We start from the raw sequence: 16310 nt of genomic DNA, 5'->3' as shown, positions 1-16310 counted from the left end.
GGGGAAACCTCGATCCTATCCTGTGCAGGCCCCATGACCCCAACTCCCCACCCTTTCCAATGCCATGAATCTATAGCTTAGGTGCCTTCCGAGGAGACAAAGGGCAGAGGCTGCTTAGAGGCTGCTACTTTAAGCTGTCCATTCAGGGTCAAGGGTCAGGCGAGGCAGTGTTATAGGGTTGATTGCCTTTGGGTATTTTATGGCATGAGAGCAATTATTTTGCTGATTGGTCCCACAATCCTTCAAAAAGTGCTCGGTGCAAGAACATTTTCACAACCATCAACCCTTTCATCATCCTCACAACCGTGGACATTCCGCATCTTCGGAACCATCCACACACTCCTCGTCTTCACAATCATCCACGCTTTTCTAATCTTCACAATCATCAACACACACCTATAAACTAAACACAGGTAGAGACTTTGAGAGGAAGGAGGCCTTTCTTGAGACCACCTTCTCATCGATATGATGCAAGGTGCACATGGATCATAAATTTGAAGGCGAAGAAGACCTTTTTTTGAGAGATCGCCTTCTCATCTATATGATGCGAGGTGCGCATGGATCATCACTTTGAAGGCCAAGAAGTCCTTTTTTTGAGATCACCTTCTCATCTATATGATGTGAGGTGCACAGGGATCATCACTTTGAAGGCCAAGAAGACCTTTTTTTGAGACCACCTTCTCATTTATATGATGCGAGGTGCACATGGATCATCACTTTGAAGGCCAAGAAGACCTTTTTTTTGAGACAACCTTCTCATCTATATGATGCGAGGTGTGCATGGATCATCACTTTGAAGGCCAAGAAGACCTTTTTGGGGGACCACCTTCTCATCTATATGATGCGAGATGTGCATGGATCATCACTTTGAAGGCCAAGAAGACCTTTTTTTGAGACCACCTTCTCATCTATATGATGCAAGGTGCGCATGGATCATCACTTTGAAGGCCAAGAAGACCTTTTTTTGAGATCACCTTCTCATCTATATGATGTGAGGTGCACAGGGATCATCACTTTGAAGGCCAAGAAGACCTTTTTTTGAGACCACCTTCTCATTTATATGATGCGAGGTGCACATGGATCATCACTTTGAAGGCTAAGAAGACCTTTTTTTTGAGACAACCTTCTCATCTATATGATGCGAGATGTGCATGGATCATCACTTTGAAGGCCAAGAAGACCTTTTTTTGAGACCACCTTCTCATCTATATGATGCGAGGTGTGCATGGATCGTTACTTTGAAGGCCAATAAGACCTTTTTTTGGGACCACCTTCTCATCTATATGATGCGAAGTGCGCATGGATCATCACTTTGAAGGCCAATAAGACCTTTTTTTGGGACCACCTTCTCATCTATATGATGCGAGGTGTGCATGGATCGTTACTTTGAAGGCCAAGAAGACCTTTTTTGGGACCACCTTCTCATCTATATGATGTGAGGTGCGCATGGATCATCACATTGAAGGCCAATAAGACCTTTTTGGGGGACCACCTTCTCATCTATATGATGCGAGGTGTGCATGGATCGTTACATTGAAGGCCAATAAGACCTTTTTTGGGACCACCTTCTCATCTATATGATGTGAGGTGCGCATGGATCATCACATTGAAGGCCAAGAGCAAGATTCCACAATTAGGAGTAGAGTTTGGGTGGGAATACGACTAAACTTTTTAAGCTCTGTAATGAAAATGTCGTTTGTTGTATGTGTGCAACCCAGCGGATTTAGGAACAGGTAAGAAATAATCAATGGTGAAATGGTGAGATGATGCTCAAGGATTAGTGTACCTTGTATCAGGAAATGCTACATGAGACACCGGAGCTATAAGGTGCACCCCATAACAACATAGAACTTCCTTTAACCATCTTGGGAACGTGACGTGTGTTAAGGAAAGGCTTGGTATCACAGGGAATTCCCAATATAATTTTGGATGCTAACTATGAATAGTCATCCCAAGCTGGTCATATAAGTCAACCTATTGAGAGAATGATATGCAAGGAAAATGGATGCTTATCAAAAAAATATTTTGGAGGCTTTTAGGCCCAAAGAAAATGGTATCCTTTGCAGTGGCATGCAGATCTTTTGCAAACTGTCTCAGGGAGTGCCATAGCAAACAGGAAGCAATGGGCATGGGATCACAAGTGAGTGAACAGTGTTGGAGTCTGGAGAAGAGTAGCTTATCTGAACTTGTACTTGTACTAGTACTTGTACTCTTGTTTGAGCGGTTCCTCAATGTCGTTTACGTAAAGGACGATATATTGCGGCGGGTGCTTCGCTTAATGCCTGTAATCTTGGGGAGCTTTTGAACTTTTGGAAGTCATCCATCATGCAAAAGAACTGCAGTGGAATTATAAATATTTAATCTTTTGCAAGCCGTGCATCGGAGAAGGTGCCATGTCCATGCTTCCTCGGCGGAACTGCTCTTTTGGGTGCCGAACCTTGTGCCAAATGAGGCCGATATATTTCTATCTCTATGATGATAAATAACTTTCAAAACAATGTAAGACTGTAATAGCTGAATGAATATTATGAAGCGGGCCTTTTATTCTTCCAGCATTGACGTTGATGGTCTATAAAAGTCAGTATGGTTAAGCGAAATGATCTCGTAGTTTGGGGAGTCTTTGTTTATCATTTGCTTTCCGATTGCCTTTTGCCAAGTTGAATATCCAGGCTCCATGTTTTTTAACTCCTGTCTGGGGCAATTTGTTTTCTTGTTGAGCTGTGTTCTTCCTACTTCCCAGGCTAATTGCTGTGATGGAGGGCAGCCAGCCGTGTCTGTGCTACCACTGAGTGCTGGCGGGATACACGTAGCGGCACATGTCTTGGTGTTTTGCTTGGAGAGCCTGGTTCTTGAGCACAAGGTTGAGGCCCGACCACAGGAACTGGTTCCCAAAGAAGTAAAACCAGCCGCAGCTGTGATGGGAGCACAGTGTATACCAAACCGCAAGCGACGATCAGCCAAGGACTTTCTCCATTATTTGACTGTTGCCCGTCCTTCACAAGTGAGGAAGGCTAAGGCTGAATCTCCCGACTTGCATGATGGAAAGACAAATATGGCTTCCCAACTCCGGGAGATTGAGTCTGAAGAATATGAGAAGCGGAAACTTATGCAGGCTCGATTTTTAATGTCCTGTCTTCACACCTGGGGACTAGACCTTGAGCTCGATGCAGCATGTGAGAAACATCTCGAGCTCGTTCAGCCAAAGCATCCGATCTCATTTGGACTGCTCTCATATGGAAGCCAGGTGATCGCACTTTCATTGCTGGGTTTGCAACCTTCGAAAGTTGAACGGACAACTCTGGCCACTTTAGCCGAGAGAACCTTGTTGCCCGACCCGGTGGCTTTCAAAATGTCGGATCGGGTAACGACACACCATCTGCTGGCGGTTGTTGCTCTTGCTTACGTCTTCACCCAGAATTGCACAACAAACCAAGACCGGTACGTGGCTTTCTTTTTAACGTGCACCGTTTTCACCACGAGTCTTCACAGTCGAGCACCACCATCACAACCAAGCAGCCATGCAGGCATCCATTATATGAATATGTTTTTAAAAATAATTTACATGCTTACATACGTTGGCTTTAGCCTATGACTCAATGGTTCAGATGCCATCAGATGTCAGAAGCTAACGAGTAATTACTCCCGCCAGGGAGTAATGCATTCACTCGTGTCCGTGTGTGTGTCCGTGTGTGCGTGTGTCCGTGTGTTTGTGAACAGGATATCTGGAAAAGTTCTGAACGGATTTGGATGAAGGTTGCTGGGATGATTGCCCTTGGGATAAGGAAGAATTGATTAGTTTTTGGTGAAGCTCAGGATATTATTCCGGATCCAGGAATTTTTGGGGGGAATTTTTTTGGGAAAGATTTTTCCTGTTTTACTGCATTAAAGTTTTTATTCTTATTCTTAAATGATGTTTTTCTCCTCTAATTCCGAGATATATCAAAATACATTCTCTCACAGTTAGGGCTTACTTTCTTTTTCATTTATTGTTTTGGGGAGAGGGGATGTTAAACAAAACGTATTATTCCAACTAAACCCACGGCGGGAGTATGCGCTCTACTGAGTGGAGTTCTAGTTTGGATATGGATTTGGGACCTTCATGGAAAGCCATGTCCTGTAGGCTGAGGGAGGCCAGGACAGCTCATTTGATAGATTTTGGTCACCTCTGAGCTCTTTGCTCACGGATTTTGGTCCTTCAGAGGGTGAATCAGACTAAAACTGCCCTCCAGGTGCAATGCTGCCAGGGGGAGCTGCATCTTGGAGCATGACAACTTCGAGAATATGACATAAAACATGCTGTTAAAGCGTGGCGTTACGCGCGCTGCTTGCGAGCAAGGAGGAAGCGGACAAGCGGTAACTTATAAGCGTCTTTATTTCAGGAGCTCACTGTAACACTGGCACGCTCCGGGCTGCGCGCCCGGTGTATATCATGAGGCCACGCCTACCCCTCGGGCGTGGCCACCGCCCACTTGGTGCGCGGAATGATGTCACCACGCCAGTGGGCTTTTGTGTCCGCCACACGCGCCCCCCCAGAATTCCCGCGCACCTGGAGGGCCAGTTTGTGGGGCAGACGAATGACCCGGCCGAAGCGCCCCCTGGCGATCGGCGGCGTCCGGGGTGCAGGGATGCCAGGTGGGATGCCCCTGGCTGCCCCTGGGATGGGTGCAGGACCGGGGGGCGGCGTGGCGGCGGGGCTGGGCGGTGCCGGGGGTCCGCCCGCAGGGGGGCGGCCCCGATGTGGGGGTCGGGCCACTGGCGGTGGATGGTCCACGTCGAGGTGGGCCGGCTTGAGGCGGTCTACCGAAACGTGGTCAGGAGTACCGCCGATGTCCAGGGTGAAGTGCTTCGCCCCGGTCTCCAGCATGCGGAAAGGCCCGTCGTACGGGGGCCGCAGTGGTGTCCGGTGGGCATCGTGGCGGACGAAGACGTACTCCGCCGTGCGAAGCTCCGGGGCGACGTGCGTCGGTGGGTGCCCGTGGCATGCCGTTGGCACCGGGGCGAACCTCTGGGCGGTCTCTTGCAGAGCGGAGCGCTGCTGTGCCGCGGACCATGGTGCCGTGGAGTCGGGGAGGAACTCGCCCGGCACCCGCAGCGGTTGCCCGAAGACCAACTCCGCCGCGGATGTGCGCAGGTCCTCCTTGGGCACCGTCCGGAGGCCCAGCAGGACCCAGGGGAGCCTGTCGACCCAGCCGCCGTCGCGGAGGGTGGCCCGGAGCACGGCCTTCAATGAGCGGTGAAATCGCTCACACAGGCCGTTAGCCTGGGGGTGGTAGGCCGTGGTTCGGTGCAGCCGGACCCCGAGCCCCTGCGCGACCGCCCCCCAGAGCTCCGAGGTGAACTGGGGGCCGCGGTCGGACGAGATGTCTGAGGGGGCGCCGAACCTGGGGACCCAGGTGGCGATGAAACCCTGCGCGACATCGGCCGCCGTTGTCGACGCCAAGGGCACGGCCTCCGGCCACCGGGTGGTGCGGTCCACCATGGTGAGGATGTAGGTGAAACCCCGCGAGGGGGGCAGAGGTCCCACCAGGTCCACATGGACGTGGTCAAACCGGCGTTCCGGCACCGTGAACGGGGCCAACGGGGCCTGGGTGTGCCGGTGCACCTTGGCGCGCTGGCACGCGAGGCACGTCCTGGCCCAGCCGCGGACGGCCTTCCGGAGGCCATGCCAGACGAACTTGTCGGCGATCAGCCTTTGGGAGGCCCTCGCGCCCGGGTGGGACAGGCCGTGGATGGCGTCAAACACCTGGCGCTGCCAGCCCGCGGGCACGATGGGGCGAGGACGCCCGAGGGAGACGTCGCACAAGAGGGCCGCGCCCGCGCCGTCGAACGCCACCTCGGTGACGCGGAGGCCCGTGACGGCGGTCCGCAAGGCCTGGACGTCGGGGTCAGCGGCCTGGTCCGCTGCCATCCGGGCATAGTCGATGCCGAGGTGGACTGCGTGGGCGACGGCCCGGGAAAGGCAATCCGCCACCGGGTTGTCCTTCCCCGCGACGTGCTGGATGTCCGTCGTGTACTCGGACACGGCCGAGAGGTGACGCTGCTGCCGGGCCGACCACGGCTCGGTGACCTTGCCCATCGCGAAGATCAGCGGCTTGTGGTCGACGAAGGCAGTGAACGCACGGCCCTCGAGCAGATGGCGGAAGTGCCTGACCGCCAAGTGAAGCCCGAGCAACTTGCGGTCGAAGGTACTGTAACGGCGTTCGGGCGGGCGAAGCTGCCGGCTAAAGAACGCCAGCGGTTGCCAAGCTCCACGCACCCATTGCTCGTGCACCGCGCCCACCGCGTAGTCCGAGGCATCGGTGGTGAGGGCGATCGGTGCATCGGGCGCCGGGTGCGCGAGCATGGTGGCGTTAGCCAAGGCGAGCTTCGCGCCCGTGAACGCCGTGTCCATCTGCTCGGTCCAGGTAACGTCGCCTTTGCCCGGCTTACCTCGGAGAGCTTCGTGCAGGGGGCGCAGGAGCTGGGCGATACGGGGCAGGAACCGATGGTAAAAGTTCACCATGCCCAGGAACTCCTGCAGCCCTCTGATCGTGCGGGGGCGCGGAAACCCCTTCACCGCCTCCACCTTGGCCAGCAGGGGGACGGCTCCGTGCCTGGTGACACGGTGCCCCAGAAAATCGATTATGGTGGCGCCGAACCGGCACTTTGCGGGGTTCACAATCAGGCCATGCTGGCCCAGGCGTTCGAAGAGCGTGCGGAGGTGGCGTAGGTGCTCTTCGCGGGACGCGCTGGTGATGAGGATATCGTCCAGGTAGACGTAGACAAAATCCAAGTCACGCAGGACGCTGTCCATCAGTCGCTGGAACGCCTGAGCCGCATTCTTCAGACTGAAGGGCATGCGCAGGAACTCGAAGAGTCCGAATGGCATGATGACCGCCGTCTTCGGGACGTCCTCTGGCCTGACGGGGACCTGATGGTAGCCGCGTATGAGGTCCACCTTCGAGAAGAAGGACATGCCCGCCAAACGGGCGGAAAAGTCCTGAATGTGGGGAACGGGGTAGCGGTCGGGAGTTGTGGCGTCATTGAGACGGCGATAGTCCCCGCACGGTCGCCATCCCCCGCCGGGCTTCGGCACGATGTGCAGCGGCGACGCCCAAGCGCTCTCTGAGCGCCGAACGATGCCGAGTCGCTCCAGGGTAGCGAACCCCGCTTTTGCCACCGCCAGCTTCGTCGGCTCGAGGCGGCGTGCCCGGGCGTAGACCGGTGGCCCGATGGTGGGGATGTGATGGGCCACCCCATGCTTGACGGCCCCCGCCGAGAAGGTGGGCCGCGTGAGGGCCGGGAAGCCGGCGAGGAGGCGGGTGAATGCGTCCGCTGCCGGAAGCGTACAGACCAACGTGGCCGGAACCGAACCGTTCGGCAAGCCGCTTGGCAAGCCGCTCGTTGAGCTGGGCAATGCACAAGCGAGCGAGCTGAACTTCTCGGCCTGGACAAGACGTCTGCGCTTGACGTCGACCAGGAGCCCATTAGCGCACAGGAAGTCCGCGCCAAGCAGTGCCATGGGCACGTCGGCGGTGACGAACGTCCATCGGAAAACCTGCCCTCCGAACCGCAAAGAGAGGCAGCGTTTTCCGTACGTACGGATGGGCGTCCCGTTCGCGGCAAGCAGTGCGGGGCCCCCACCCGCGGCGTGCTTGTCTGACGTGCCGGCGGGAACGACACTCACCTGCGCTCCCGTGTCGCACAGGTAACGGCGCCCGGAGAAGGTGTCCGTTATGAACAGCAGGCTGCTCGAACGGCCGGCGCTCATCGCCACTATTGAGCGCCGGCCCGGGCGTTTCCCGACCTGTTGAAGAAGCATGGCGGATGACACTGCCGAGCTTCGTGGCCGAACTTGGCGTGGAACCAGCACCAGGTGGTGGAGCTGGAGGAGCGCGGCTGGCTCCGCCAGGCCGGTGGAGTTGGCGGGTTTCCCCGCGGTGGCGGTTTTCGCCGCGGCGGTGGGCGGGGCGTGGCGGCGGTCACGAGGTGCGTATCAGCATGCTGCGTATGCTGTATAAGCTGAGGCTGTGGATCAGCAGCATCAGCAGCAGCATCAGCAGCATCAGCAGCAGCATCAGCAGCATCAGCCACGAGGGCCGTGACGGCCACGCCGACTCTCGCCCGCGTGTCCGAAGCGGCGAAGTACTTGTCCGCCTCGGCTGCCAATGCTCGGGGTTCCGTTAGCCCGGTCCCGGCCAACGCGAGGCGAACCTGCGCTGGAAGTTGGCGACGGAAAAGCGCCCGGAATAGAGAACCGGGGGCTTCGTCGCCCAACAGTGACAGCATATGGTCCATTCGGACCGACGGGCGCGTGTCACCGAGCTCGGGGAGATCCAGGAGGCGGTCGGCCCGTGCGTCGTCCGTGAGGCCGAACGTGGCTAGGAGTAGCCGCTTGAGTGCCTCGTACTTGTGGCTGTCCGGTGGGTGGCGAAGGACGGACACAACTCGAGCGGCCGTGCCGGGCCCGAGGGAGGCGACGACGTGGCAATAGCGCGTGTCATCGCCGGTGAGGCGCCGAAGCTGAAATTGGGCTTCGGCCTGGACGAACCAGACTTCGGCCTGAGCCTCCCAAAATTCGGGAAGTTTGATGAAGTTGGCCATGGCAATGGCGTCGCGTGTGGAAGGATCGCTCCGGCAGATCCAACGTCGAGGGGGTCACCAGTAAAGCGCGGCGTTACGCGCGCTGCTTGCAAGCAAGGAGGAAGCGGACAAGCGGTAACTTATAAGCGTCTTTATTTCAGGAGCTCACTGTAACACTGGCGCGCTCCGGGCTGCGCGCCCGGTGTATATCATGAGGCCACGCCTACCTCTCGGGCGTGGCCACCGCCCACTTGGTGCGCGGAATGATGTCACCACGCCAGTGGGCTTTTGTGTCCGCCACACTGTGCTATTTGCATTAAGGTTTTGGACGTTAAAAATATCATTCTGTCTCAAAAATTGTAAGCGGTTGTAGGCAGGTTATCTGCCGAGAGGACAATTATGACAGGGATGTGGATGTTACGTTTCACTGAGATAATGGTAACACGAGGAGTCGTACATAAGAGTTGATGGATGAAGTTACGCGTGCTGTGGATATGGCACAGGCATTTTGGTCCAAATGTCCTCTTCTCTACCTCGTATCTTCCACATCCACCTAAGATTGCTAAGCCCGGAATTTTCATCATGTTCTTTACTCTTAGCTCTGTAAAAGACCCGACCGTTGTGATCCGTGCATTTGTGCCAGCAAATGCTGAGCCAGCATGAGCAGGCCTCTTGCGTAAAATGAATATTCCCAGTGCTGACTCTGAAATCTGCGAGCTTCCTATGGTGGAAGCATTTTCTCAGCAGATAATGGACAATGCAGACGCCTCAGATACCAGGCCCTGGGCTTAATCAACAATGGCTTGCAGTCAGTTGAATCTCCTGCCATCATTATCGTTTCTCCCCCATTTAGTAGGCATTGGATATTGCGGGGGTCCTTCTTCTGCCATCACTCTTCGCCCCTTCCTCCTTTCCTTCATTCAATCCGTTTTTCTTCTCTAACAGCTTGAATCGAACTTGTGGTGTTCTCATCCCACCCTGTGGTTTTGCCCAAGTGGTCTGTGGGCACATTGCCATTTGGAGTTAATGTAAAGCTGGCTGTCTAATCTGACCGCAATGCTGTCTCATTGTATTTACAGTATCGAAACCCTTTTGTCGGTTTACACAGTTCTGAACAATATCTTCTTCATCCCCTAACCTGAGCCCTTTCAGTTGCGCATCTATGTACCCTCAGTGTAAATATCGATAAGGTGGCATCAAATGGCCCAGCTACTTTATCGACACATCTTGGAGTATGAGTTGGTGGAGCGATCCATTGCCCCCAATCATACATGAAGTGTGTGAAACTGCCTTTAAAACCTAGGAAAAATAATATGGATAAATAATATGTGTATAAATAGTACTACCAGTATATGATGAAGAAAACCATTAAACATAGAGGCAGAATAGGTAAATAATAGGTAAATATATAATAAATAGACATAGAGAAATAAATAAATAGACATAGACATTCATAAATAATATAATAATAATAATAAAAATATTACAATAATATAATAATAATATAATAATAAATAAAATAAATAGACATAGACAGAATAGATATATCATAGGTAAATGTATAATAAATAGACATGGAGAAATAAATAAATAGACATAGACATTCATAAATAATATAATAATAATAATAATATTACAATAATATAATAATAATATAATAATAAATAAAATAAATAGACATAGACAGAATAGATATATCATAGGTAAATGTATAATAAATAGACATAGAGAAATAAATAAATAGACATAGACATTCATAAATAATATAATAATAATAATAATATTACAATAATATAATAATAATATAATAATAAATAAAATAAATAGACATAGACAGAATAGATATATCATAGGTAAATATATAATAAATAGACATAGAGAAATAAATAAATAGACATAGACATTCATAAATAATATTATAATAATAATAATAATAATAATAATATTACAATAATATTACAATAATATAATAATAATAAATAAAATAAATAGCCTACATATTGCCTATAGTCAGGGCCCTTAGGGATATTTTGGTTCAAATTCTTCCAAAAGCATCAAATTTGGCACAGATGTTGCCCATGCCATACTCTTTCGATTTTTGACGGGCACCAAGGGCGGTATGATCCGGGGACCATACCGGTCCACCCCGCCATGTCACCTGACCTATGACGTCATAATTAGGATATGCATCCAATCACATGGCGTACTATAAGTGGTCAAAGTTCAAAATGAATCGATCGAAAAATGAAGGCAGGGATCCATTTTTAAGGTTTTCATAAAATCCAATATGGCCGCCAGGTCAGATGACCTATGACGTCATATTTATGACATGTATACAATCATGTATACATGAACCCAGATCATGATCGCACAAAAATTAAACACAAGGATATGGCACACAGTTCATAAAACATCAAAATCCGTACCTTTGTAATATTAGATTGATGAACTGCATATGCCTGAAAATTAGGAAATAGACATGTAAATATTTCCTCTAATTGTCAAAAATAAGGTCAGAGTTCGATTACCCAACCCAGAAACATAAAATGGTGAACCTCGCGTAAATCTTGACAAAAAACTCAAAAACCGACATGTTTGACTCAAAAATGACCTTTAAGATGACCTTGAGGGTTGACCTTGACCTCGAATCATCAAAATAACATCATAATTGGATTCCTCGACCTCGAAAACCCCTGAAAAGTGGTATCATACATGATTCCAACCCTTTTGGCTATTTAACTGATTTTCCTCTAATCCGGGTGGCGGCCATTTAGTATTTCGCCAATATGGGGCCCCCGGGGGGGGGGGGCGCCCGTCAAAAATCGAAAGAGTATGGCATGGGCAACATCTGGGCCAAATTTGGTGCTTTTGGAAGAATTTGAACCAAACGGCCCCAAAATATCCCTAAGGGCCCTGACTACTACATATTTATGGATTACTGTTCCCCCCTCTGGGCTGGTGCTCCTGCCTCACACCTAGCTCGGCTTCACGCTGTTGAGGCCAAAGCTTTCAGAATCATTGGAATCTCCTGCGATGAAGTCAACTCCGAGGGCCTTTCACTCACTCACCGCAGGCAGGTTGGTGGTCTTTCTGTCTTCTACCGACTCCTCTCCGGCCTTGCTCCCCCAGCTCTTTCTGTGCTCTGTCCCCCCAATATTCCTTCAGGTCACACAAGATCTGCCTGCAACCCTCTTATGGTTAAACTGCCAAAATCTAGACTCTCTGCTCACCTTCACTCTTTCATTCCCCTTTTCTCCCACCTCAGGAACAAACTCCCCCACTCCCTTCAATCCCACTCCTCCCTCCAGGTCTTTAAAACAGCTGTTCACCACCATCTCTTATCTTCCCCCATCCAAAACCTTGATCTTTTCTACCCCCGGTAATTCACCCCAGAGTCCTTGCAGTGTTCATATGTTTTATACCTCTCCCACCTCCCCCCAAGTCCTCCCGATGTCCCTGCTCTCAAATGTTGTGTTTGTGTCCATCCCCCTCTCTCCCCATCTTGTCTGCCGCTCCCCTTGTTTTTTGTGTGTCGGTTTGACTTTTTGTGTGATTAATGTTAGCTCTTTCACGAGCCTCGATCTTGTATACAAAAAAAAATAAAAAATAGACGTAGACAGAATAGATATATCATAGGTAAATATATAATAAATAGACATAGAGAAATAAATAAATAGACATCGACATTCATAAATAATATAATAATAATAATAATAAATAAAAGAAATAGACGTAGACAGAATAGATACATCATAGGTAAATATATAATAAATAAAATTTTAAAAACCACCTTTAGAGGCCATTTTTTAAGCGCCCGTAGACATATAAATATATAATAAATAGACATAGAGAAATAAATAAATAGACATAGACATTCATAAATAATATTATAATAATAATAATAATATTACAATAATATAATAATAATATAATAATAAATAAAAGAAATAGACGTAGACAGAATAGATATATCATAGGTAAATATATAATAAATAGACAGAGAAATAAATAAATATTCCTACAGGTCGCACAAGATCTGCCTGCAACCCTCTTATGGTTAAACTGCCAAAATCAAGACTCTCTGCTCACCTTCACTCCTCCATTCCTCTTTTCTCCCGCCTCTGGAACAAACTCCCTCACTCACTTCAATCCCACTCCACCCTCCAGGTCGTTAAAACGGCTGTTCACTACCATCTCTTATCTTCCCCAATCCAAAACCTTGATCTTTTCTACCCCCGCTAATTTCACCCCAAATCCACTTTTTGAGGTGCCGACTTCTTTCCTGGAAGTCCTTGGTGTCCTTGCGTTTTATACCTATCCTGCTCCCCCCCCCCCCCCCCCCCAGGCCCTCTCCCACACATCTCCCGATGTCCCTGCTCTCAAATGTTGTGTTTGTGTGCTTCCTCCCCTTCTCTCCCCATCTTGTTGACCGCTCCCCTTTTTATATACTTTGTTTGCTTGTTTGTTTGATCTGTTTGTTTGATAAATGTTAGCTCTTTCACGAGCCTCGACTCTGTATACAAAAATATATATATATATATATATAATAATATCATATTAATATAATGATAATATAATAATAAATAAAATAAATAGATGTAGACAGAATAGATAAATAATAGGTAAATATATAATAAATAGACATAGAGAAATAAATAGACATAGACATAAATAAATAATAATATAATATAATAATAATAATAATATAATAATATACTAATATAATAATATAATAATAAATAATTAATAAATAAATAATAATTAAAATAAATAGACATAGAGAGGCAGAATAGGTCTAAGGTGTGTGTGTGTGTGTGTGGTGTGTGTGTGTGTGTGTATGTGTGTGTGTCTATGACGTTTGTTATTGCATGAATTGTCTTCAAAGAGTTGGTAATCTCACATCCTTTGAAAAGGGAGGGTTGCGTGAACGCAGATTGAACACAATGGAAGGCGAGGCCATTCTTTTTAAGGACAAAGTCTGGTGGCCATGCTAAGGGTAGTAGGCGTAAATAGCAGGCCACATAATAATTGCGGCCATCAAGCCATAATGGTGGTGGCCAGAAAACGGCAGCTGACGCTTTCAATTGTCAGCCATTTGCCTCGTTAGGTGAGAGGCTGCCACAGAGTGTGCAGGTGCATTCAATGGAGTTAAAATGCTGATCAGTGGTTTTGTTCAGCACCTCCTCACTCACATTGTGGAATCATCAACCAAGCCAATCATCAATCATCAATCAATCAACTTATCAAAGCATTCAAACATTGACCACCAGAATGTTTAAGGTTGTGTTCCTTAAACTATTGTGTTTCTTTCACGATGCCATGATGACCGATCGGAAGTGTTCGCCTTGCCCAAGTTTCATTCCTGGCAAATACTATAAATGGATGAGGTGTGTGTGTGTGTGTGTGTGTGTGTGTGTGTGTGTGTGTGTGTGTGTGTGGCCAACTTTTTGTGTCTATTAAATACGTACGTCCATTAATTCTATTGAAATGTACCTTCTAACTCTTCGACCTTTGAAGACCCTTTAAAACCCCCAAGATCCTTTAGACCTCAAATCTCCTAGAGACCCAGAGGACCCAAAACTCACCGAGGAACCAAACGACCCAAAAGTCTTCAAGGACCCAAAAGACCCCAAACAACCAAAAGACCCCGAAGACCCAAAAGTTCCCGATGACCCAAAAGTCCCCGATGACCCAAAAGACCCAGAGGAACCAAAATATCCCCGAGTGCAGTAGGCAGGTATGCTACAAGGAGGTAAACACCAATGAAAATTTGGTCCAATGGATCAACGGACCCTCTAGTTAATGAAAGCACTCCATGTACATTTTATAATAATAATAACAATATGGATTCCCTCATGTGCCATTATGCCCATGAAGCTTGTGCAATGGTTGTTTGTCTGTGCTCTATCCTTTTTCATTGCTGAACGTCAACCAATGAAGCAGCACGCACCATTTTAAAGTGTTTGGCTTGACCTGGCCTGGGTTTGAAAGAGCTACCTACCAGACTCAGAGCATGATCACTCAAGTCTGCTGGATTGTGGGCACATTATCAAAATAGGATTGTATTTATGGATTACTGAACTTTGTTCTTTTGAAATTCTCGTCTCATGCTTTTGGCAGGCAAGGCCTGAGCTGTGAGACGTCGGAACATGGTGACGGAGATGAGATGGCAACGAAGTCAATCTCTCCATGGGCATGCGGTGAAAGCCGCGAAGGTATGAGTGTTCCAGGTAGACCGTGTGCGCATGGACAACGACATGGTACCGTGTGCACACAGACAAGAGGCAATACCATGTCTGCCTTTGAATTTATATTTTTGTTTTGATGGCATTCTGTTCCTTCAGCTTTCATAATCATCAATAGGTTCTCAAAGATAAAGCGCAGCCATGAAAGTGCAAACGTTCATGCCACTGAAAGAAGTCTTGGCCGAGTAAAAACACTTTTTTTTTCTCCACTTTGAGGTCATGGGAAATAAAATAATTCAGAAATTACACAAAGGATATTAGTGGCCTATGGATACAAACGAAGTAACAACTAGAATGGCACTCGTTAGGTAGAGAGCATGCCTCCGCCAGGTTGAACAGTTTACGTTTTGTATCCTGCTGATAGGTCGGATCTGGATCCGGACCTGAACCAAAATCCAATTGGCTTATTCTTGTTACCTAACAAACTCATCCACCAAGTTTTATCATAATCCGTCGACAACTTCTTGAAATATCAACTTATTTAACGTTTTTAGCCCAATCACTCGATGATAAAGAATCACTTAGGATTTTAAAATATTGTTGTATCCAGAACCGTATTCAGATCTTCAGCAAAATTGAATTGAATTGTCCTACTCAATCTGCCAAACAAGTTTTGTCCGAATCTGTCCACATCTTTTTGAGATATCATGCAATATATCGTTTTTGCCCTGTGTCCTAATGGTGACGAATCACTTAAAATATATTCTGATCGGGATCCGGATTCGAATCTTCACCAAAATTGAATCAATTCTTCCTTGTCACAAACACAACCTGTTCACCAAGTTTTGTGCGAATCTGTCAACAACTTATCGAGATATTGTGCTATATATACTTTTTTGCCCTATCTCTCAATGGTGAAGAATCACTTTAAAATTCTCAGATCCAGATCCGGATCATCACCAAAATCCAATCATTTTTTCCATATCACATACCCAACCTGTCGACCTAATTTTGTCCGAATCCATCCACGGCTTTTTGAGATATCCTGTTCAAAATCAAACCAACTGACAGACAGATAAACAAGAAAGGACGTCAGGCTGCAGGTAGAATCAATAAATTGATCGATTCATTGTGTAATTAAAATAAATAAATAATAATCGTAGAATAATTAATTTCTTAATCAATTGGCTAATAGCATATTTAAATCACCACCGTTAAATCCGAATCTGTAACTTTTTCAAAATTAATTAAACAAGTAATTAATCGAAAAATTAAATAACTAATCTATTAATTGAATTAAAAATGAATAAAAAAAATACCCGATACAGCCAAATCACTTGGTCATTGTCGTGTCCAAATATCAGCTTCCTAGCTCACTCATGAAACAGAAACACACATGAAACATAATAATAAAGCGAGCAGGAGAACAAGAGAGGGAGTGAGAGAGAGGGAAACACAACAACAGTAGAGAACAGGGACATCGGGACATCTGTGGAAAGGAAATGGCTGGGGCGGGTTACACGGGATAAACAAGATGGACACTACAAGGACTTTCAAGAAAGA

General features: G+C 47.8%; 1 protein-coding gene across 3 annotated transcripts in view; it reads left to right on the top strand.

Moving 5' to 3' along the window:
• Positions 1–16310, top strand: part of LOC137421956 (WD repeat-containing protein 7-like) — a 523854-nt gene that overhangs the window by 165393 nt on the left and 342151 nt on the right. For all 3 annotated transcript variants that reach the window (XM_068108572.2, XM_078773034.1, XM_068108574.2), the window contains 2 exons: positions 2741–3438; positions 14683–14777. In XM_068108572.2, coding sequence (XP_067964673.2) covers positions 2741–3438; positions 14683–14777 — 793 coding nt within the window. The remainder of the gene's footprint in view (positions 1–2740; positions 3439–14682; positions 14778–16310) is intronic.

Source organism: Myxine glutinosa, chromosome 2, assembly GCF_964187855.1.
Source record: "Myxine glutinosa chromosome 2, kmMyxGlut1.1, whole genome shotgun sequence".
NCBI lineage: Eukaryota > Metazoa > Chordata > Myxini > Myxiniformes > Myxinidae > Myxine > Myxine glutinosa.
This window is presented reverse-complemented; position numbering and strand designations above follow the sequence as displayed.